This window comes from Rhamphochromis sp. 'chilingali' (genome assembly GCF_963969265.1).
Source record: "Rhamphochromis sp. 'chilingali' genome assembly, chromosome: 11".
In the NCBI taxonomy this organism is placed as follows: Eukaryota; Metazoa; Chordata; class Actinopteri; order Cichliformes; family Cichlidae; genus Rhamphochromis; species Rhamphochromis sp. 'chilingali'.
In genome coordinates this window covers 26428223-26452781 of record NC_137938.1, presented here as the reverse complement: position 1 = coordinate 26452781, position 24559 = coordinate 26428223, and the positions used below count along the sequence as shown (strand labels likewise).

The window sequence follows — 24559 nt, the reverse complement described above, 5'->3', positions numbered from 1 at the left end:
CACGTACATCTTTTGGTATGCTGTCAGTTAACACTTTAATGCCTCTGCAGCACCATGTATAGTATATAATGCATCGAAAGGGATTGTGTAATACAATCAAAAGCTCCAATTCCAGCCAGTGATGACACCATTGCCCCCCAAGTCTCAACTTTTAAGTGAACAATAAGTCTTCAGAAAGTGCTCAGAAGACTAGACAGTAAATATGTACAGTTATGTGACACACAGTTAAACTCCATCTACTGAGGGAGGCTGCGCTTCCACAGAAAACTCCATAGCCACTACCATGGGAGCATGTGCTTTTGCCAGTCTACCTTTATAATGCTCAACTTATACTTGAAGTTGAATCTCACACACGTTCTCACAGAAAACACTTTGCTATAAAATATAGACTACTGTTAGCACACAATGAGTAACGCAAACAATAGATTTGTACAAGTAACCTGCGAACCAGTAATTTCAGTAATTAACCGTTTACGTCCTCTTACCACTATGTGTACAGGTGGCAGCCCTTTCAGCATGCTGTCAGGGGCTAGCAGAGGTGAGCAGAAAGGATCCTTGACCACTGGAGAGCTCTCCACCTTCATCTCTGCTAGTTGCTCTGAGCGCAGTGGCTCAAACCCAAGAGGAAATTCCCTGGGGTGCTCCTGCTGTGAGCCCTCCTCTCCAGCAGGGGGTGGTATGGCCACTGAAGACAGGTCAGTGATCACTGAGGGATCTTCATCTTTGGCAAAGAAGAAACTGACATCTTCTGGCTACATAAAGGATGAGAAAATATTAGGTTAGTTCAAAGGATATCTTTATATCAATAAAAAATAAGAAAGGCTAAAACATTTTTACAAGAAAAGTTGGTTTTATAAGTCCTATAAAGTTTATTCTATCCATCTGGATTCAGTTTTCAATGGGAGAACTGCTTCATCACTCGTCCAAATGACTTCTTCAATCTAAGCTGACTGCAGGTTTCCCCAAACTTACTAAACATTACAGTTGCATAATGACTGAAACTTGCACCACTGCCTAGCGATGAGCCATGAGCCACAGTTATGTAAACACACACGCCACTTTGTCCTTGGAAAAATCTTGGCTCAGTGCCTGACTCTTGGCTGAGCGATTCCCATTTCAGAAGGAAAAGCATATTTAATATCTTACGTCACCTCTGCTTGCTAATTTTGCTTGCGCCAGCCACTAATCCAGTGTGCCTGCGAGAAAATATGAGGATAATCTGCAACACCTTGCCAGTACTCGCACAACCAAAACCTTTTGATATCCTGTCAGCATTTCAAAGCCAAATCTGTTTGTGAGGGATGGGTGACACAATCTCGGATGAGTTCATCAAAGTGACACATGCACATCACTACAGGGTAGACAGCATTGTTTGATCAACGGCCAAAATATTTCAATGCCCCAAAAATGTTCGACCTCTTAAAAAGGCTACAACTGCGTGCCAAATCCTTTTAAAGCAAGCTGAAAGCAGAGATATCCTGATCAAAGACAAGAGGCTAGTAGGATTTCACTTCACTAAAGTGGTGCTACAATCATCATTAAATTACCCATTGTCAAATAACGACAGGTTTAATTCTCACAATGATTCCCACTAACAGCCAGGTGTTATTAAAGAAACAGATCTTGGCCATTTAATACTGTTAGGTTCTTCTGCATAAGAGCATCAGCTGAAAGCAAGCTGTTCAAGCATGACCTACAGCACGCTCAGAGAGCAGCGGTGCACTGCTGGGAATGGGATTGCTGTGGGATCCCAAGTTCTGGCACGTCTGGCTCTTCACTGATAATTTCCTGTTGGGGAACTCCGAAAGATCCGTGGGGACAGGTGGGTCTGTATGAGGAGAAGAGATGTTCGCCTCCGAAATGCTCTTCCTCACTGCATCTAGGAAGCAAGGACAGAAGGAACCATATTGATGAATGCACAACTGAAATTAAGAATGCCAATGAGAAACAAACATATAGTACAATTAAGTTTCAGAAACGACACAGGATTGACAGATCAGAGCATATTAAGAATGAAGAGGGCATTTAGTTCATTTGGACTAACCACAGTTGAAGGACACATGAAAAATAACACTGGTGACACACAATCACTTTCACTTCATCTACTGTTTCCACTTATCATATGTCCTCTGGTTGACAGCCAATAGTTAAAAGCCTAGAATGCAAATTGAGCTATATCTGGAAGAGATGAGAAGTAGGTGGAGGAAATTCAAAAAGTGCTGTCACACGATGATAGCATCTGCCCGCCCTGAACTGTCAAAACACAGCAGTTAGTAGCTGGTCTCACAAAGCTCTACCGATCTCCTATCTCTTTAATAATGAACCATCTCAGCACCACGATGGCCTTTTACTAATGTACACCCACCAATGATACTCTCATTAGACTGGGCTTGCAGCTGTGGGGGTGTCACCAAGGTAAGGGGCACACCATGAAAATTACAATTCGCCACCAGATTTACGGTGGCTACAATTAACAATTACTGTCAATGCTTTGCTATCCCAAAGATGAGAACTGATATGAATATGGACACAGGAGTACTACACAAATGGTTTGGCTAAAGCAATAATTAGTTAGATGCTGCATAAGAAGTTCTCATATCACTGACCTCTTTCATGAGAGGTGTAAATGAACTTGGGGAACACTTATATTAATTGGCTCAATGAAAACACAGAATGTGGGAGATATACACCCACACATATCTGAGCAGGGGCAGATGACCAAGACATGGACAGACTGCAACTGCCTATCAAATACATTCAAGCCACACCTAATGTTCCAACCTGACAACTAACAACTATAACAGTTACTTGTATACCTGTGGCTTCTGTTGGTGCCTCTGGTGCTGTGCTGGTGGAGGCTGGAGCTCTGCTAGAATCGATCAGAGAGTGGATCCAGTTGGAGGCTCCCTGTCGGAAATCTCGCAGCAGAAGTGCAGTGTCTCTCCTCACCAGGCTCAGCGTGCTCACCTTCTCCACCTGCTTCTCGGTCTGTGGCCCACTGCCTGGAGAAGAAGACATAAAAGAAGGAAGTAAATGTACAAAATGGATAAAAGTGTTTGTTATTCTTCAGTAAGCACAAATGAATAACAACAGAGAAGACAGGAAAGCAATAATAAGAGGTATAATAGTCCAGTAAACGCTGACAGAGTGCGTTCAATACTGCCATACAATTATTTGCAAAGCCAACAATACACAATGTGGACAGCAGGAAGGAACAGAAAAATGAGTGTTTTAGTTCAGTTATTGAAAGGAGAGTCAGCATAGCCAATCTCTTTGTCACAAATTGTTAGCCAATTCCTGCAGTCATTCATTGTCCTCAGTTCTCCTGCCTTGTGAAACTAAAATTTATCTCACACACACACACACACACACACACACACACACACGGGGATGGTTGGTGATATTAAAGTCCTGTTTGTGGCACATTAGTATATGTGAGGGGGCAAACTCCTCAAGATGGGTGGTGACCATGGTGGCCATTTAGAAGTCGGCCATCTTGGATACAACTTTTGTTTTTTTCAATAGGAAGAGGGCCATGTAACACATCAAACTTATTGGTAATGTCACAAGAAAAAACAATGGTGTGCTTGGTTTCAACGTACCAATCAATTATGTTCTAGAATCGATTCTCACATTAAAATATCGATATTTTAGTAATTTAGGGTAAATTTGTAGTTTATCATTAACAGGAACACAGTGGAAAGAAACTATAACATTCGGATTGTCTACATTCAAAGGAACTACTTCCTCTTCTGCCTTTCATAGTTATGTGCGAAATACAGCTGTATTAATGTCTCGCAACCGCTGGCGTGCGCACTCACAACAATGGCTGAGCGTAATTGGAGTCATGTGCGGATTTATTTTATCTCCACAAACAGCTGAGACGTAGTTTGCGATACATGTGGCAAAAAAGTGCTCCAAGAGTGAGGTGTTGTGGCCATACTTGCAAACCTTGAGAACTCAGAATTAGAGAGATATTCAAAAGGGCTGTTGGGGTGGGGGGGGTGATAAATACATTTTACAGTGTTTATTTATCGGATAAAATACATTAAATGTCACCATTATTATTGACCGGCCTGGAAACAGCGGGGGTGTCCAAATTCAGAGGCTGCTTCCACCTGAGGACCCGGCCTTCGCGGCCTAAAGAAAACCGGGTAGCACGTCACGAGCTCCCTCCGTGGAGTGAAACTCGGCCGTCTGCTCCTTGCTATCTAAAATATAACCGGGCGCTGACGTAAACTCTCGACCGTTTCACGCTTCTCTTTAATCGTTTTCTGTTTGACGTTTATTCAGCTGTGTGAAAACCCCAGAGGAACCCACCCGATGGATTAATAAAGTTACATTTAATTTAATCTAATCGAATAACTTTAATCTCAGCCAAACCGATTTACCCACGAACAAATAAAACACTGAAAAAGCCAAACAATAACATTTTTAAGTTATCAAAGTGACTTATATATCATGTTTAACCCGAGTAGCGCAAGACCACGGGGGTTTGAAAACGATGTGTCGGTTGGCTCAGATATTTGAAGTTTACACAGCTACATTCTCACCTGAAAATATGTTAAACGTTTTTTTTTGCGACCCAGAAAGAGAAATAAGAGTAATATTAAAACTAAGTAGCTGTCGTCATTGTTGGAGACTGGAATTGGCTGGGCCGCGCTATGAATTCTGCAATATGGTTTTTCAATTTTGTTGTCCAGGTGGAAAATTCAGAGAAATTTGGGAGAATGGTGGCGCCGGGAGATTTTCGGGAGGGGCACTGAAATTCCGGATTCTCCCGGAAAAATCGGGAGGGTTGGCATGTATGGTTGTGGCAACATCACTAACCTTGTCAAACACCTCAGAGTAAATCATATCACAGAATATGACGAGCGTATGTTGAGACGAACTGAAGAGGAGGACAGGGACAGGTGCTGCTAGGGCGAGACAGACGTCTCTCACGGAGTCCTTTAGTGCTGCAGGCAGGCAAGGTGTTCAAATAGCCACAACTTCAGTTTTTTATTTCTATATGATAAACCCTGCATTAAGCGATAAGAACAAGTAATCTGATGTCCTATAATCATTATTATGCTATAATTTGAGATACAATAAATAAAATAAGTTTTTGTACAAAGTACCGGTATCGGATCAGTATCGTCGATACCACCCTGAATATTACTTGGTATCGGATATCACTACTCAACAGTGCAGGTTTCTTCCTTCTAGCTGCAGATTTAATCTGCCAAGATGCAGATTTAAGAACTCATTTCTCCCTGCCGTTGTTGGCCTCCTGAATATAGTGATGTAACTCTAGGTTTTTTTTGTGTGAGTTGTTTGTGTGTTGAGCTGAAAACTTGACCTTTTATCTTTTAATGTTTGTTACCCACCTGACAACTTATTTCAATAAAAATTTATCATACATCCAGTAGAGTAAAGCTGTCACCTGGTGGTTGACCAATATGTTTATGTAATGTATAACAAGGAGTAGACAGATGTGCTCGACAGAAATGAAAAATAGGATTCAACTTAAATCTCAACTTCAGGTAAAAATCAGAAATACACACATGCACACAAACCTACCTGCGTAGGCACTGAGACACCTAGAGAGCACACTGAGTGGCAGCAGGGGATCCATGAGTGTTAGCAGACGGGAAGGGGATGCGTAGGCTGTCAGCAGGGTAGCTGGATAGGCTGCCACGATGCCATCTGGCATTCGCACACCAAAAGCAGCAGCTCGCATCGATGTCGTCACACATAAATTGCCTCCTGCACTGTCACCAGCCAGACACACCTTCTCTCCAGTCCACCCTGTAAGGAAAAATAAATAAAAATTATAGACTTCTGGTACAAGGACGGATAGAAAGAAAAGTAATTCACAGGGAAAACTTTGAAAAATGAGATAACATGAAGGGGACAAGAACTTCTTTTTTTATACATCTTTTCTAAAGGGAAAAAAAACAAAAAAAACTATGACATTACTGAGATGAAAGAAGAAAAAAAAAAGGCAGTGTAACAGCAACACTCTCTTTTCTGTTCACCATTGTGGTAATAGGCAGCTCTTGTAACTAGGGTTTCCCTATCTACTTCATAGCCATGATATTGAGGACTTGTACTACAGCAGTAGCATATTGCACTGCAATCTCTGTTAATTTGACACAGTGTGCTTCAGCGGACGAGCGTACCCCAAACCGACCAGATGGCTTCTTTTTTTCTGTCGAAATACTGAGCATCACAACTGGTGTGATAGCACTGAACAGCAAGTAAAGTGCAAGAAGCATACAGCATGATCACTTTCAAAGTGATAAATGAATCCTCTCAGGAGGTACAAGCAATTGGTGAACGCAGCGGAGGATTTAGAGAAGCACTCCACAGAAACCTTCACGCTGAAATAGGTGGGTGTTATCCCTTCAACGTGCCTGCTCAGTAATTCTAATAACGTTCTTCTCTTTCATCTGCCTAAGGGACATACTGTTACTTCTGCATACAAAGATGTAGAATACACACACACACACACACACACACACACACACACACACACACACACACACACACAGAGAGAGACAGCTTTACTTTTAACACAAAATTGTTTAGATTTTTTTCTTCTCTTTTTTTTTTTTTTAAAAACCAGAAATCAAAAACTCAAATCTCCTTTAAAACCATTTAACGTATTCAGACATGAAATCAGTAGCTTGTAGAAGATCCCTGGCAGCTTATACAAGCTCGATTTGGGCAGTTTATCTACTCTTCCTTGCGGATCCTCTCAACCTCCAACAGACTGGATTGCAAGAAAATGAACTTGTATCTTGAGGTATCTCCACTCTCCGGGGTTTAACTGTGGGCTTTAGGACATACTTTGATCCTTGAGTGGTCCAGAATATGCCTTTCCATGCTTGAAATCATTGCTGCGTTTCGTCAGTTCTGACAAGTTATTGCTTATTCTGTCACAGAGTTCCTCCATAACCCCATGCTGCTACCACCATGCCTCACCATAGGCTAGTATTAGCAAGTAATGAGCAGTGCCTGGTGTTTGAAAGGTATAAGGCTCAGAGTTTTGCCCAAAGACCAATATGTCTATCAAATCACACTGAAGGTCTATGTCACTACAAAGTTAATACTAGGAACATTCCTGGTAGTTAATTTCTTTCATTTCACAGTTATTGAGGACACCGGACTCCTGGGAACACTCAGATTTAAAAGTTGCTTTGTACCCCTCACTTTGATTTATGCCTCAAGTCTTACTGCATATATCTACAGAAAGCTCCCAGCTGACTCCATGGCTTTGTTTATCCATTTTAAATTAAATCTTTAGTACAATAAAGTGAACAAAATATGAGAGGGTTTGAGTACTTTGTGAATCTGCTGTATACTATTCCCATGACTTTAAAGAAGAAACAGAAAATATACAAGAGAGATACACAGCCATACTCAAGTATAAACAATGCTGTGTGATGCATATACCTAATAGGTGGTGGTTTCTCAAAGCCCAGCAGTAGGCATAGAAACATTCCTCTAGGGCGCGTGGGAAGGGTGCCTCAGGGGCCAGAGAGTAGTCCACTGACAGTATGGGAACACCAAGGTCCTGGGACCAACTCTTTAGATAGGGCTGTTTCAAACAGAAGATAATGATACAAAGACATGACTTTATAAAAGGAAAAACAATGCTTTTTTTATGTTGGTAAATTTATGACACACAACAGCAGCCATAATAAAACACAGAGGCAGGGAGAGAGAAATAAAAAAGAGAAGTGATTGAGGAAAAGCCTGCTGTGTGGAACATTTGAAAAGAAGGACAAAAAGTTATGAAAATTATGCTTTCTTCTGATGTCATCTGTCTGCTTTCTGGCTTACTGTCTAGACAAAGGGAGAATGAGCGCTGCCCTCACAGTCAAATCCATTTTCCTTCTTTTTGCACTGCAATAACAAATGTGCCCACATGTCCTATTTGGTGAAGTATGAAGAGAGAGGACAAAGAGAAGGAGGTGGTGTGGATATACAAAGAAAATCCATAGATACAGACTTGCTGTCAGAATACTGATCGTTTTTTTATATTGTTACAGTCAGGTTAAGTGTTTACTCTGCTTAGGCAGTGACCTTGAAATGTGAGAAAGGCACGATGAGTTCTGACAATATTACTTTTCCTCTTCTGTCTTTATCAAATTCCAACACCTATACGTTTGCTGTGATAGGTGTTGGTAAAAGCAACAGATCACCATTCACAATGGCAGGAAGAGCACAGTGTGTACATGTTTATGTGCTGTCTCATCCCTCATTGATTTACCGTAGTATGACAAAAAGAAAAGTAGCAGCTCCAGCAGTCAGCTGTGATGTCTTAAAACTCTACCTGTCACGATAAATCTCGGTGTGAGGACACAGATAAGTGTGTGCATGCAGTCCGAGCACTGAGCAGGAAAGGCAATGTGAGTTTGTGCAAATCAGTAAAGCTGCTCCCAAGGTGTATATGCGTTCTACTTAGTGAGAACAACAGCCATTACTGGTAGTCTACAACAAGTCAATATGAGAAGAGGTGTGTGCAAGAGTTTTAATGGGTGGGAACCAGGCTGTATAAATTTAAATGACTCAGGAAACTCTTCTCACACACATAATTTTAAAGGGTCCCAAATCTATCCTCTAAGCTGGAATTAAGAGGAGCTGCTGTCCTACTGATTCTTAGACAGAAATAGCAGTTAATCTGCAAATACCTCAACATTTACTGAATGTGGGTTTGTGCCCAAGTTACTAAATACATAGACTCTAAGTACATTTATTCCTGTGATATCAGCATCATTATGCACTGAGACCACCACAGGCTTCTTCATCTGAGGTTGAACTGTTCATCTCACCCATATGATGGGAGATACAGGATCCAGAAGAGGTTAAATGAGCTACTGAAGGCAAAAATGCTCATCTCCACTCCATCATAAAATCTTTCATTTTTGTATTCCTCATTTCTGGGTCTTGGTAGAGGGATCCAAAAAGGCAAAAGGGGGAAAGAAAGTAAAGTGATGTCCAAATACAACTAAACTGAGATGTAGAAAAAGGACACAAAGTGAACAAAAATGATTTTGTGATATCAAAAAGATTGAGAAGGAGGATGTAATAAGAAAAGAAAAAGAAACGAGCGCCTAGAAAAAAGAGAGAGAAGGATAGTCTGACAAGTCTTCCATTAGTGCCCTGGGTAATCTTTCTCTGCGGGGTTGTACAGTTCTCTGTTAATTCAACATGACAGCCCCACACATCCCTTCTCTGATTGCTCCCTCTCATCCTTTGGTTGCTATGCAGCTGCAGATCAAGGATGCCAATGTCCTTTGCAATTTCACAGAGCCCTGTCTTAAAGCAGCTATAAGTAGCTTCATGCCACATAATGACCACACAAGCACAGGATAAAGTACAGGGGTACAAACTATATTTTTAAAAAAAATCTTCCTATTTATAAATCAACAAACCACACTAATATGCAGTCTTCCTGTTAAAATTTATTTACTGCCACCAATTTAAACTTATGATCAAAAGGGTAAAAAAAAAGACTTTAAGGGTTTTTTACATAGTAATAATATACAAGGCTAGTGTCTGTGTGCTTCTTTTTTCTAGCACAGTGATCCAGAAATTAAATCTAGGATACAAGTTCCTCCTTTATGAGAACAAAAAGGAGTGAGGATGAATTAGATGACAGAAAGCAATGACAGACAAGGGTCAGCTCTGCAAGCACCTTACCAGTAAGTAAGCCACAGAGTAAGGTCAGAGAGTCTCTGTTAAGTTTTCAGGGGATAATTATAAAAATAATTAGTCTAAATTCTCAATCCATGTCACACTATTGACAGGGGAAGAGACTCAGACTGGTAACCCCTCTTCTCCTCTGCTGTCAACTAGTGTCTGTCTCATCAACACTTTAATTAGTTGGGTTTTCATTACAATTAGTCTGAGAAAACATGATTGAAGGGATGAGAGGATGAAATTAGCTGGATGACAGCTTTGGTGATAGAGGCTCAAAACCTGAACTTGGCATCTAATGCTAGAGGTGTATTGTTGTTAGTGCTTTGACAGGTAAGTGCCACGTTTTCTTGGTCTGTGTTCTATTATAAAATCTTACAAACACATCAATACTGTCCTATACAAACCTCCATTAAATACAAGGAAAAGCAGTCCATTGAATCTAACCAGCTTTATCATGCAAGACAGAGGTAATCATAATGAATCTCTAGTCAAAATAAAACACTTCTGAAACTGAGCTAACTTCAGTAGAACAGTAGTTTCTCACCTCATGAGACTTTGAGGTCTGTGCCACAAAGCCTCCACCATGGAAATGGATCAGGAGACATGGAGAAGAGGGGAGGCGCTTGGTCTTCAGCCCCAGGGAAAGAGAGATAGCACCCCCCTCGGAGCGGGACAGAGACAGCAGTGTTTCACTGTCCTGAGAGAGTGAGATTATATATATATTTAAAAAAAAAAAAAAAAAACAAAACATTATTAGGAGAACGAATAACTTAGAAGATGAACAGAAAGACAAACAATCAAGATCTCCTATTTGGGTCTAGTATTCACAGTGTCTGTGGTTCCAAACAGTGTCTTATTGCTGATAAATTTTCTAATGTTAGCAACAGGGTTCCTTTGAGAAGTGGATTAACCAGTTGTTCTGCAGCAGCTTGCTGACAACCTTGCTTGGCTGCAGGAACACATACTAATTCCCATTAATTAACAGAAACAAGGACGGAGGCTAAGAAAGTGTTTCGACTGATGCAGGCTTGTGTTTTGTGACATAAAAAGGACTGTTGTTTGTTGGATGATCAATGTGAGAAATTGTATGTCTGGTTAACTGCCAGGCTACAAGAGCAGCTCGGATAAAGGGGGAGTCTCCCAAGAGAAAAAGGGAGGCAAAGGGAAAAGAAAAAGAAAGAAAGAAAGAAAGTAATGACATTTTGTGTGTGTGTGTGTGTGTGTGTGTGTGTGTGTGTGTGTGTGTGTGTGTGTGTGTGTGTGTGTGTGTGAGAATTAAGCAGAATAAGATGATGATTTCAAGCTGCTGTTTAAACAAGAAACAAGGAAAATGCCACATATGCCAACAAATATTGTTGAGTTGTTCACTGAAAGATTTTTTTTTTTTTAAATGTCTGATATATGCAAGGTCAGCAAAAACATATGGAGGAAAACTAACCTATTTCAGTACACTTTCCTAACCACCAGAATTGGCTACTTAAATATGCATCACACACACAGATAATACCAAGAAAGATGCAGGTGTCATCTGGTTGACACAAACAACCTGTGGACTGGCCTAGCACCCAGCACTGGCGGTCTACTTATCTTCTTGTCTAAGTGCTCAGGTTGTATTTGTTGTCACTGGTTGTCAAAGATTGACAAAGAATTGGTGCAGCTCCTACAGTGATGCAGACACTGCACTGAAGTGATCAAGAGAACTGAGTGCAAAGGCAAAGCTGGCTACATAGCCTACAGCTACAAGCTGTGGGTAATTACAGAAAGAATAAAATTGTGCCTACAAGTGGTGGGGAGCCTGAGCTTAGCCTTAGAGACACAGTGGGAAGCTTAAGGCATTCAAGAGGGGCTCAGAGAAGAGCAGATACTGCTTGGCATTAAAAGAAGCTAGATAAAGTGGTCTGGACATCAGTCTATGATGCTTCCCAGTTGCCTTCTGGGTCAGCTGCTGGATAGATTATGTTGGGCCTGTGAAGGTTTCAGTGGTGATTCCAAAGCAGTTGAAGCCAGTGGCTGGGGAGAAGGGGTCTGAGCATCTCTGCTATGGCTGCTCCCCGTGATCTGGACAAGCAGCAGAAAATGGATGGATAAATGGCTGTCAGTGCTTTACTGCGTATGCCAGTTGTCTTGTAACCTGCAAGTCTTAGCTACCTTTTAGCCCAGAGTGAGCATAGACAAGAGTTCATTTCCACAAACGGCTTTGTATAAATATCAATTAACAGGAGTTTCAGTAGTTCACTTCCTCAAGGGGCACACTTTGCAAACCACGCTGCACCTCCAATCATTGTACAGGTAGATTACTGCTTCACGCCGTTGTATCTTTTGCTTTTTTAAATTCTGACTACTAGTTTTGTTGTACTGTTCTTTGTTATTGTGACTATGTTGAACTATAGCAAAGAATCTGTCCGTCTTCTCCAGCTAATAACTAACCACTTCTCTGACATTTAACCTCTACCATGGAGACATATGTGGATTGTGGGCAACACAAGGACAATACCATACCACCTTTATTTATAAAGCACTTTAACATAAAACCAGAGTTCACAAAGTGCTGTACATGCTAAAAGCAATTTAACAATTTAAATTTGTAGCTGCACTTTTCTATATTCTTTTGCCTTGGTGGTGTCCTTGTGAGTTAGGAAGGTTCCCCTTATATGTTTTTCTTTAACAGACTTCACAAATGCTAGCCAGACCAAGGCTGTGTGCAGGCCCACCAAGGTTTAGATCAAACACCAGCGACTGATGCCTCCCTTGCTTCCAGATGAAGCCCTTAAGTCAGATGCTAACTGGCAGTGCCTGCAGTGTATCCTTAGCAGTTTCAGACCTGTTACAACCCTACTTAAAATCTTTTTGAGAATAATCAGATCAGTGCCAGGGTCTTTCATCAGGTTGTTTATGTCATTCAGATCACAAGTTTGACTTTGTTGTTATGTCTCAACCTACTACGCAGGCATGAAAAGCACATTACCGTATTAACGTATTACAATCCCATCTCTGGCAGTCATCCAGAATGAGATTAGAACTCAACATAACAATGACATAGAGACAAGTGTACAGCAAGTGCCAGCATTAGTCTTTAAAAGCTCCATAAACTTTTGCAGAGAGTTTGAGATTATAAAGATTTTATTGAATTTTCAAGTATGCCACTATAGTATGGACTGAATAAAGATTCAAGTACCTGTCCTTCACGCAGATCATAAGAAATGAGTCTCATCTGAACAGGAGCAGTGCCGATGTGCGCTGATGGTGGAGCTATAGTTACTGATGCTCTGTGGTTGGCCGCCAAGGGAAGGTCAAAGGTCGCAGGAGGCACAGAAAGAGCTCGGTTTACCTTGACTTGAGTGGATGTCATACTGGCGAGACTCTGTGGTAAAAGAGACAGACAGAAAGAAAAAGAAAAAAAACAAAACAAAAAAAACAAACCCCAGACATTTAGTGAGAAAACAAGTCAAAGAAAGATGAGGGAAAAAAAAAAAGTCCAAGTTTCAGAGTGAGGCAGGCCACTGGAGGGAAAGAGAAACTGAATGAATAAATCATGAACCCCATTGAATAAATTGAATTCCACTCTATTATTACTAACAGCCTGTAGGTGAAATGCATAATGATAGAAAGGTACCATTACCAGAGGAAAGCAAAGTATCCCTGATACTGCGTCGAAATTAAAAACAGCACTGTGCAGATCCTGGTACATGAGTTAGCAAAGATAACTCTTCTCAATTACAGATGTCCAAGAGCGGGTGTCTCTGTGTGTTTGTCAACAGACAGACACAAAAACCATTAACAGTCTACTCACAGACAGGACTTCAGTTTCAGTGATGTTCCAGAATGTCTTCCAGAAATGGACATCCAGGTTCTGGGTGATGCGGTCAAATTCAGTCCCCCTCAACTCGGGGTCAATGGCATACTTTCCTGAGGTAAAGAAAGAGCTGGCTGCTACCCCTGAAAAAAGTAGGGAGAAGCATATATGATGAGGAGGAGACCGAGATAAGGCGATGGAAAAAAAAAAAAAAAAAAGAAAAAAAAAAGAAATGCATATTATGATAATGATGGGTTAAAAATGGAACAGAAACTAAATAGCAAGGACAAAAGATTTAAAAAAAATAACAGGTAAGGGAGCCACATTTAACACACAGACAAAGAGCAGGAACAAGTGGAGGAGGGAATGAACATTAAAGTTTCAAGTGTCTGGTCCCTAGCAGGGGAGAAAAAAAAACAAAAAAAAACAGAAGGGTGAAATTGGCTTTTACATAGTCAAAACACTATAGTCATTTTTGCCACAGGGATTTTTAAGTCTACTGTACTGGGCTCATGGTAAGCCACACAAGGACTCAATTGTATTATCAATCTTCTCTTGCTTTCAGCGGTTTATTTACTGCCCACGATTATGGGTCAAGGATGGGCAGTAAGGAAAGGCCTTTTATCATGATGATATACAGGCACAGGAATGCTAATGTAGCTTACAGTGCTAAATGCAGAACAATTTGGCAGAGTAAGAGCTTTAGAATAAAATAAGTTTCTTCACACAGTTATACAGACCACTACAGAGGAATATTATAAAAGGGGTGGTGGTCTAGCACACTCACCATATGGTGCAATACCTCCTGCTTCCACTGTGGTGCAGCAGAGAGCACAAGAAACCATGAGAAATGGATAATTCTTTACTGAATGTTAAATAGTTTTCTGTCTGTGTACACACATGCACAATACATGTGTGTCTATGACAGTGCATGTTCTTCTCTTGCTGCCTCTGTACATGACTATGTGCATGTTCAAAACATTCTGAAATATAAAAGAAGCACAGCAGCAAGCCCTCAAGATTCCAAGGGATGAAAGAGCATCTACAATCCAAACACAACATCAAAAGTTACACAGTCAGGGGCAAGGGAGCAATGTAGAAGAGGTGTGGGGCTGGATGAGTACGATCTATGAATGAAAACGATCTGGCTGGATGATGAGAGGGTGCAGATGCAGACAAGATGTTGCTGACCTATTCCTGACTGATGCCGCTTGTAGTTTTCTCCAAAGGCCACAAGGCCGATAGCGATGGTCTGAAGAAAGGGGCGAATGGCTGGAGTGAACTAGAGGGGAGAAGGCATGTACAAAAACAGAGAAAATAATTTCAATTCCAGTCCACTATCCACACATTTAAACATAAGAAATAGAACACAAATGTGACTAGAATCACTACAAAAGAAAGTGAAAAAAAGAATGAGAAGATCTCATAATATCAGAATTGTAAGAGATTACAAATTGATAGAAAATAGACTCAAAGGGAGCTTCATCATTTTTTCCCTTTAGTTTGCTTTTGACCTCTGTGCTGTGAGAGTTCAGCCTCCCTTGTTAAGCTCAACTGAGAAAAATGGGAACTGCTGTAAAGATGACCAGATCGTCGTTCTGTATTTCTCATAGCCTTAACATCTCTTTTTAGGGTCAATTCCTATTTCTAAAATAAAAGCAGGGGAATATACACAGACCAGGTAACAGGCCAGTTGCCTCAAACATAAACAAGTTCTTTCTTTTACAAAACTAAAGAATACTTTACAAATTACTATAGAAATCTTTGAGACCTCTATTCCGCAACTAACTAGTCCTAACACAACACAAAATATAAAAAAGTTAAAGGTGTAGAATGCAATATGAAAAATTTGATGAATGAAAAATGTATATAACCTTTACCAGAACTGTAGCTATGAGTAGTGCTGCTCATCTATACTGTTATAAGAGTTTTACACGTTTTCTTACTCTCACCACTCCACAGTTCCCAGTGCTTATCCTTGTCACATCATATGACTGCTAAAACAGCTCATCTCACCTGAAAGCCCAGACAACGGCCATAGAAGCAACCCTTGTGCATGGATGCATATTCACGGACAAAACTTTCGCTGAGCCCGCTTTCATCCTGGAAAAACAAATTGCCGTGGCTGTTGTCATGTAGCATGCGCTGAGCCAGGTAAAGCAGGGCACGCAGCTGGCACAGAGCATTACAGTACGCCTCCATTTCCCCTGCATTATGTGCTGCTCGGAAGAAGATGCTGCGGCGGTTGGCTGTGATGTAGTGGCCCTTGTGGATGATGTGGAGAAGGCAGCAACGCACAACCTAGAAAATAAAAAAAGTGACAATAAAATACCGGTACCTAAAATTAGAAAACATCCGCCACACAATAAAGTTTACTTTGACATTCAGCAAATTCTAAATCACATTACACGAACCTTAAAAACTTTATTAAGTACTAATATAAGTATTAGGAAACATTGTATTACTAGGTGTTAAAGGGTTACAATTTTATAGAATTATATTTATTCTTGAAATGAAGATACACAGCAATACGCATTATTTGAAAGAACAAAAAACAAAACCTAAAATCTCCATTTGTGCACTCATTAAAGAGACAAGTCTTCTGGGTGTGCTTAAGTTGTGATTAAGATTAGTGTGGTAAGCCTAAAGGGAAAGGAGAGGATGTGTGAAAGCATGGCTAAATGAGAACATGTAAAAAACTTCCTGCTTCACTGGGTGTTACAGATTAGCAAGAGTGGTACTGCTGGAATGAGAAGGATTATAAATGTGGAAACAGAGAAGCCAGAAAACAGAACAGGATTCATTTGCTGCTCTACTAGACTCATTCTGTTGTGGTGGGCTGCAGTAACCGAAGGTCATGATGTTTCATCAATAACTGTACAAGATAAAGTACAGTGGATACAGTAGAGGCAGATATTCGCAGCTGGAGGAATTTATCTTGCCCACTTTGTAACATAAAATCAATCTGTAAAACAAATGGACTGACCTTGAAACAAAGTGATATTCAAGCAAAGAGGTGCTGTGAATAGTTTCTCACAGTGTGGAAAGAATATTGATAAGAATGTATTGCAGAAGAGGTACCATTTCTCCAAGCTGCACAGAGATTAAATAAAAACAAAACAAAACACACATCCAAGAGTTCATTTATACACGCAAAAAGACCTTAAAACATCAGAAAGCCTACCTTGACCAGGGAGCGATAGCCATTAGCTGGTATATGTGGATCAAAATCAAAGTGATGGTAAACATTAGCAAAGCCAGAAATAACAGGTTCCAGATTGCGAGCGTGCTCCTGAATCTGCTTCATGGCCTCCACCAGCCGCCGTGCAGCATCACCCTGTGACCCCTTGGCTCCCCCTGAGAAGAAAGCTGCATTTTCTTCGCACACACCGTACAGGGCCGCAAATACTGCTTTGGTATCCATCACTAAAAGCAGTGAAACAAAAGGAAAAGGCCACGAATGAAACAATGAAAGAATCAGATTTACTGTGGGTAAGAATAACAACATTCTTTTAACATGAGTATGTATTCCACTGGGGAATGTCTCTTTTCACTTGTAGGCACGTAACTGATGATTTAGGGGTGTAATCGCAATAATTTGCAGTTCCTGTTATTAGTAACATTGTTGTTACTAATACCACTATCCTTCTAATCCCAAATGTATTCTTATATGCTGCGTTTCTAAAAACCTGACTGAAAGCTGGCATCTGCTCCAACTACCATAAAAAGTAGCACCCTGATCAATATTCTGCACCACACCCACAGCTGTAATCAGCATGTAGAAACTGTACCAAGTGGGATATTTTTGGATATATCCTACAAAATGTTCTTAGTCTTATTAACTGAGCCCCTACATCCTGATGTATGGAATCTCATGAACTGAAACGTGTTAAGCGAGGCTTGAAATTAAATGATGTAAACCAAAGCTGCACACCAAAAATCCACCAAGATCTGGTATCATGCTGCTGGGAAACAAACACAGATTAGTCATACACTGACAAAAAACACATAAACAAACTTGCATACGAATCCCAAAGGGAGGTATACAGTAGACAACCATCAGCAGACTGTGTTTATTAAGTGTGCCCACCTCTCTAGTGAAATTACAAACAAAAAACAATAATAACAAAGATGTAGCACTTTTGCCCTGTTGGATTATCACTGTAGGATGGCGTTCTCCTACTGAGTCACTTGAGATCAGAGTTTCCATAACATCTCTGGGAACTAGCTGGTACTTGTATAAGGTTTCTGGCATGCTGAGAAAGAGGAAAGAAAAGAAGGGGCACTGGACACGCAGAAAAGTTCAATTCAATTCAAAACAAAACAACAACAACAAAAAAAAAAAAAAAAAAAAGACGAGAAACTATGGGAGAAATGGAAACAGGTTTTTTTGTTGTTTCTTGATTTAATAGATTTTCATTAGTATGGCAATATGTCGATAGTAATCAGTTCGTAGAGTAAATTATCACCACTTAAGTGATGCTAAATTAAATGACAACTCTAAGAATTAGCCTCAATCCTTTAACTTTGGATTTTACATTTTCAACTTTGAAAAAGCAATACAGAACAAATGCAGATAAATAACTCTGGTAAAACAATGCCCAAAGAGACATAATTGATTGGGAAGCAGGAGTAGGCTCTGCATGCTGAAAAGTGAACAGATAACAGAGAGAAATATTGTTTCAAGGGTCAAAGAAATAATGGAGCCCTAATCGCACAATTATTCTGCTATTCTCTGCCATTCAGGAAGAGTAATAGGAGAGGCAATTTCAGACTGCTGGGAGGAATCACGTCCCCCTGATATCTGCAAAGAGACATTTATCAGCCAGACAACTTATAGCACGCACGCACACGCGCATTTTCCTGACTGGCATCTGCTTCTCACTCCCCTACTCTGACAAAGAAAAACCCCAAAAACAAAACAAACAAACACAAAAAACAACAATTTGTTCATATCCTAGAAGAGAGCCTCTGAAGAATCAACTTTTGTAACTGTTGTACACTTAGTAATAAATGATTTAATTACATCAAGCAGATCTTCCTTGATTGTTTTAAAATATGCATCATCTGAATACACCTAATTCCAAGTCCACATTTTACAGAGCTGAGGCTTGTTTGTTTTCCAAATCAGCAAACAGTCATTATGTGCTGTGATATTATGTCCACTGTCCACTCAGTTGTGTCTGTTTTAACTTGCTTTTGTCAAAAGCAGAAAACGTTTCTCTACAAACACAAAACCCTCTGAATTTATGTGATTTATGTGAGCAATGTTAGTTTCTGCATTTATTGACCCTGGGGAATACAGAAAGACCAAAACAAATGTGGAACCAAAAATCACTGAACTAAACAGGACAGCATTGCAGTGGGAAAAGGGTTTCTTTTTTAAAAATTTCAGCTTAAAATAGTTCTGTTTATTCATCCAAAGCTTAATGAAGCAGCTTCAGGGCAAATTTCCAACCAGTTCAGCCATGTGAAAGGAATACTTTTTGTGCTCTAATATCATCACATGATTTCTGGGGATTCTGAAACGTTGTGCTGCTCAAACTCAATGAACCACGAGTTTATCATTTAGAAATATGGACAATTACTTAAACTCCTTAAACATCAATACTTTTTAGGTTTGTAGACTGGTAGGACTTCTCTCACTTTTTTAGATTTGTCTCAATATTGACAGCTTCTCAGATTGACTCGTCCATGTTTGCAAGCAAGCCCAGGTGTATCAGACAAAGGAAAACAATGGCGATTTACATTTATTTGGTGGATGTTTTCCAGAGTTTCAATGTCCCACTCACCCTGACATGTTACACAAGCATTACTTACTCATATTCCTGGTAAAGATCAATGAAGTAAACCTAGACTAAGACTCAAAACAACTCAACAGCTACCTGCAGATCTATACAACTCTTGCTCAATTTCAGGATTTGACCAAGAGCTAGTGGATTATGTGTGGACTGCAAACGTTCAGAGCCTGACAACACAGGAAGCAGTCATGTAATGTACAATGACATCAGAATGAAGTACCAAAGGACACAAACAAAGAACATCTATAAATATACTTTTATCTTTCTGCATAAACACATTCACAGCAGTGTGACCTAAAGTGATACAGTGAGTGGTGCTAGTCAAGTAATCACCCAAAAGCAATGCTAATGCAGTCAAACCAGTTTGGGCACAAACCCAATATTAAAATTACATTGCCTAATTAGAGCCGGCGGTGCAACTCTCTCATCTGAGCATGCCAATAAGCTTGATGTTGAAAGGGCCTGAACTTTATGAACCCTTGGATAAGCATAAGCTGCTCTGAAACTTGTTTAATGAAAATTAAGCCAGGAGACATTACAACCCTATCTAACTGCAGGGACCAAATTACACGCAAATGAACAAAGTTAGGCAAACCAGTACCATCTTATTAAGAGTTCAAACATACAATGATCCAATAAAGACTTCACCTTTGTTTGACAAATGATAATGCCTAGAACAGAGGGAAAAGGATAGCTGTTACTAGAAAGTATCTTGCAAAGCATTTAAACACCTGTCAAATGCTGGCATTCAACCCATGTGTTGGCGTAAACAATGGTACATTACACCATGCATAAAACCACATTCATCTTCAGCTAGACTCAACTACAAACTTGTGATGTTTTGTGAAACCGTCGTGCAAAGTTGTGATAAAGTTTTGCATTGATAAAACTTCTCCACAGGCATATAATCTTGTCATCTTGCCAGGATTTTCCATAATGAAACACATGCACCCACACAAGCTGATAACATTACAGGAACGGTACATTTACAGATGGTAAATATACCATCAGACATGACTCACCTACTGTCCTTATCACATCCGCTTTGTATGCATTCACAAATGCTCCAGGCTTCCTCTAGCTAGTATGTCAATACTGAAAATGTCTCAACATGCCTTGTTTTCCATATTTTTGTAAAACAAGTGGCCACTGCAACCATTAAGCTGTACCTAGTCTCTCCACATTAAAGATGGATGAGAGTCAGCATTAATAAGTCATGTACAACAACCAACACCAACAACATTACAGACACATAATGTTCCCTGTGGGGCCCAAAGACAGTGTGAATTTAGCATCCATAAAAATACCTGCTGACTGCCACTGGCATAACATACAACTGACAGGATGAAGTAGTAAAAAAAACAAAAAAACAAAAATCAAAACTGAATAGCTTAAAGAGAAAAAAGTGAAAGTGTTTACCAGCATCTGAGTTCAAGGCTCTGTCCATGTCTGTGTCCTCTCTTCCACAATGAGAGCATGGAGGGAAAAAAGGAGAGAATGAGAGAGAAAGAAAAATAGATGCTGGTGTTGTCTAAAGGAAAGAGAAAGTGATTTCCAGCTCTGTTGTCTTGCTCGCTTGTCTTTGTGATGTATCTCTTTACCTCTCAGACGTTGTAACAAGAAGCAATATGCTGCTCTTCCCTGTGTTCTGTTGATCCTAACCATGCCTCTTTTAAAAGGACGGACAGCAAGGACGACCCTTGCCCAGTTAACTTTCTCCCTGTAACTCGAGGCTATTTTGCTATTGGCAGATCAGCTTGGAACTCCCTGTGACCTTAAACTTAATTGGCAAACTACAACCATAAGATTATGATATGATAGCAATATATTAACTGTTAAAATGTTTGTTTGGTTTTTAATATTAAATATAATAGAACAAAGTTTACTTGTTACCAAGAACTAACAGTTAGACTTTTTAGGAAAAACTACATAAAAAAAACCCTACACAAAACTACCTTCACAAATGGTTACCCCAACAAAATTCACTTTAAAATTGTTAAATTATCAAAACATTATGATTAATTAACTAAACCTTCCACCACTTAGCACCAGCATTAGTCTAACTCATATGCATTACACCTAAAGTGCCAATAACACTTTAGTGTTGTGACCCCATGTGTTAGAGTTTTGAGTATTTGAGGTGCCTTTAATACATTCGTATTAATTTAAGCATCAGAAACATGCAGTTTGCACCAACTCTTGAGAAACACTAATGTTCAGGGATGAATGCAGGACATGGACAGCACGTGAACACCCAAAAACAGATGGTGAAAACATGATTTGAAGGATATTTTCCTTTCGGACCTCAGTGAGAACTTTTTGACTGATATCACAGTTTCATAACTCAGTGAATGGAGTCATGAACCTTCACCTACTTATAGAAATACTGAGATAAACAAACTTTTACACACACACACACACACACACACACACACACACACACACACACACACACACACACACACACACACACACTACTGTGCAGCAGAACAAAAGGCTCCGCTGCATTCTCTCCCAGTGCCTGCATCTCTCTCCCAGTCCAAAGATATTGTTGAAATTGGTGCTTCTAAACTGGCCTTAAGTGAGAGTATGAGCATGAACTGCCTAACTTAACCTCCTGAGCAGAATACATTTCGGCATAAGTACAGGTTAAGTTTCAGATTAGAAAACGACAGATATGAAATCACCACCTACTGACCTTCTCCGGAAAAATGGTGTCACCATTCCAGGAACATCACTCAGACCTTTGGGCACAGACACTAGGAGGGGTTTAAGTTTTGTTTTTAAAAAGCATCTAATATTTTGGTTTTGGGTTTTTTTTGTTTTGTTTTTTTAATTTTATGTCCCTGATGAGCATTACTAAGAAACAGATTCTTAGTCGCAACATTATTCCTTGATTGTTTTTTTTCCCCTCTTTGCTGAAAATCTAAAACAATTTTATTGCTTTTATTGTTACCAGGGTAGAGCAAGTGAATCCAGATGATGACAAAAAAAAAAAAAATACCTTGGTACATTGAACTGACTTTGTAATACAGGGCTCTTCTCATTTTCTTAAGCAGTTTCCCTGTATGTGTCTGCACATATATTTGGCCAATAAACACGATTCTGATTCAGTTAAGAAAATGGACAGACAGATGTTTATTTTTATGTTAATTTTCAGGAGATATAAAAACATTTTATAATGAGAAACAGATGTAAATAATAAAATGAATGTTTCTCATTCCATCTGGATTTGGACTGACTGTGAGGACCGGCTCACTGCCCCATGGGAATTCTTGTCATTGCTTGTAACACCTGTGCTTTTCCAAATGTCAGGTGACTGCAGTGAATAAATAAACTTAAGAGCTTTCCTTTTGTCTTGACTATAAATTCTCACTTGAAATTCCTTCCACTCAGAAAACACTACCGAAGTTGTTATATTGAAGTATCTTCTCAATGCCAGTTTGACTTACTGTACTGATCTTGTCTAAGCCTTCTCTGACTCGTTGGTGTTTGTTTCCCCACTTTATCAAGCCTAAACAGACCCATGCTGTAGAAAAGTGGGTAATTATAGTCCCAAGCACATAATGGCTGTTTTTCAAAAGGCACCCTCCATCACAGCACAACCTCTGAAAGATGGTCTCTTTACATATGATGTGACAGTTGCCACATCATGTGTCATACTCAAAGAATTAAATCTATAGAAAGACATCTTTGTCCAGGGCAAAGGCAAAACAGAAGAGCGCACAGCAGGAGCCCAGTAGTATAATGAGAACGAAGTTTTGACCTTTCTACCAAACAGAGCACCTTCACACGCACACAAGTCCAAACTCAACAACAGGAAACTTGCAACAATGAGCCTCCACACCCTTTACATAAATAGGTTCACGTAAGTTTTATAACATCATAGCATTATAGGAAAAGAAAATTATAAGTCTGATGATAAAACCTGAGCATGTTAGGAAATTTACATAACAAATAAGATTAGAGAAGCGTTTCCTATCCAGTTATAAGTGCTTACAACACACAATGCCATTTGTTTAGATAGCAAAGACAAAGATAAGATTCAGACTGCGGTCAGAAATATGGCCTTTTGAACGTGGTGGCCTGGACTGTTCTTAGAAACAATGAGACAGAAGACTAGTTACCAGACGAACAGAGCAAAATCGAGAGTGTGTTTAGTAATAATAGCACGTCCACAGTCCCTACGAGCAGCGTGCTTTGAAAGTCTGCCACCGCCTTTCAGAGACTTGCTGTTAGTCACCATGTGTCACCCTGCTCTTGCGTCACACCGGTCGAACTAGTGACAGCGTCACCATCAGTCCACCTTAATCGATTAGTGCACAGGGCAGTACAACTATAAACTCCCCCTTTGTGTGCATGTGTTACGCTCGCAGCTTTAATCTGGTTAATCTAGTCTTCTCCTCTAGTGGTTGTTTTTGGCGTACCTGTTCAGGTGGGTCCGGTCGGTGTCAGCGGTCGACGCTAGAGTCACGAAAAGTGACAAGTGAACATAAATACGAGCACGTGCTACATACAGTATGTGTCCCGTTAATTAAAGTCTATTACATAGATAACCTAGCTGCTAACGTTACAATGACTACTAACAGTGTGCAGGCGGCTTCTACGTCTAAAGGATGCTCTAACTAGAGACATGCCAGCAACAGAGTGTCAGAGTTTGTCTTGACAATTATTTCACCAACAGCTCACACATGTTAACTCAGCGCCTCTTTCTGTCATACAAGAATCACGAGACTTTTACTGCTAAAACAGACCTAGCGGCAGCTACCAAAGGACAGCTAACTTAGCCGCTAACGAACGTTAGCAGGAGGACACAGCGTACAAATTGGGGGGCGGGGGTGTTATTAAAGGGACAAGCCACAGAGGGAGCGTAGTAGGTACACCAAATTAAAAAAAAAAAAAAAAAACCTCACCCAGTGGACCCTCTTTGTGTTTGGACGAGCGCCTTCCATTCACACCTTTTTCCAGTCTGCTAGTCCCACTACCCTTCTTGCTGGACGCCATATTCGCCCACTCTGTTTATGCGCCGCCTCTCACATTTCTACCTGAGAAGCCATGAGACCACGCCCGCGCAAGAAATGTAAGCCAATGAAAACCTACTTCTGTTTAGTAACCAATCAGGACAAATCAAAATTTCGTAAGTGCCGCCCTACTCTCTTTATTGTGCAACCCCCTAAAAGAAACAATCCTATCCTATTCACTGCACACAGAGGGCAATTGTATTACTCAGACAATTTACAGAGAGATTTGATGGATTTTTTAAATATTATTT

The 24559-nt window shown here is 40.1% G+C and overlaps 1 protein-coding gene across 2 annotated transcripts in view; it reads right to left on the bottom strand.

Moving 5' to 3' along the window:
- The window catches only part of lipeb (lipase, hormone-sensitive b), a 28736-nt gene extending 4416 nt beyond the window's left edge, over positions 1 to 24320 (bottom strand). Inside the window, exons 1-13 of one of the 2 annotated variants that reach the window (XM_080896269.1) lie at positions 24201 to 24288; positions 20707 to 20747; positions 16671 to 16912; positions 15503 to 15787; positions 14678 to 14768; positions 13484 to 13629; positions 12869 to 13054; positions 10238 to 10390; positions 7441 to 7585; positions 5563 to 5790; positions 2817 to 3002; positions 1698 to 1879; positions 486 to 752 (exon numbers count right to left, since the gene is read on the bottom strand). In XM_080896269.1, the coding sequence (XP_080752395.1) occupies positions 486 to 752; positions 1698 to 1879; positions 2817 to 3002; positions 5563 to 5790; positions 7441 to 7585; positions 10238 to 10390; positions 12869 to 13054; positions 13484 to 13629; positions 14678 to 14768; positions 15503 to 15787; positions 16671 to 16912; positions 20707 to 20734 (2139 nt within the window). In that variant the 5' untranslated portion in view covers positions 20735 to 20747; positions 24201 to 24288. Of the gene's footprint in view, positions 1 to 485; positions 753 to 1697; positions 1880 to 2816; positions 3003 to 5562; positions 5791 to 7440; positions 7586 to 10237; positions 10391 to 12868; positions 13055 to 13483; positions 13630 to 14677; positions 14769 to 15502; positions 15788 to 16670; positions 16913 to 20706; positions 20748 to 24200 lie in introns of both variants that reach the window. The other variant, XM_080896268.1, reaches the window with a different exon arrangement.
- Between the last annotated feature and the right edge of the window lie 239 nt (positions 24321 to 24559).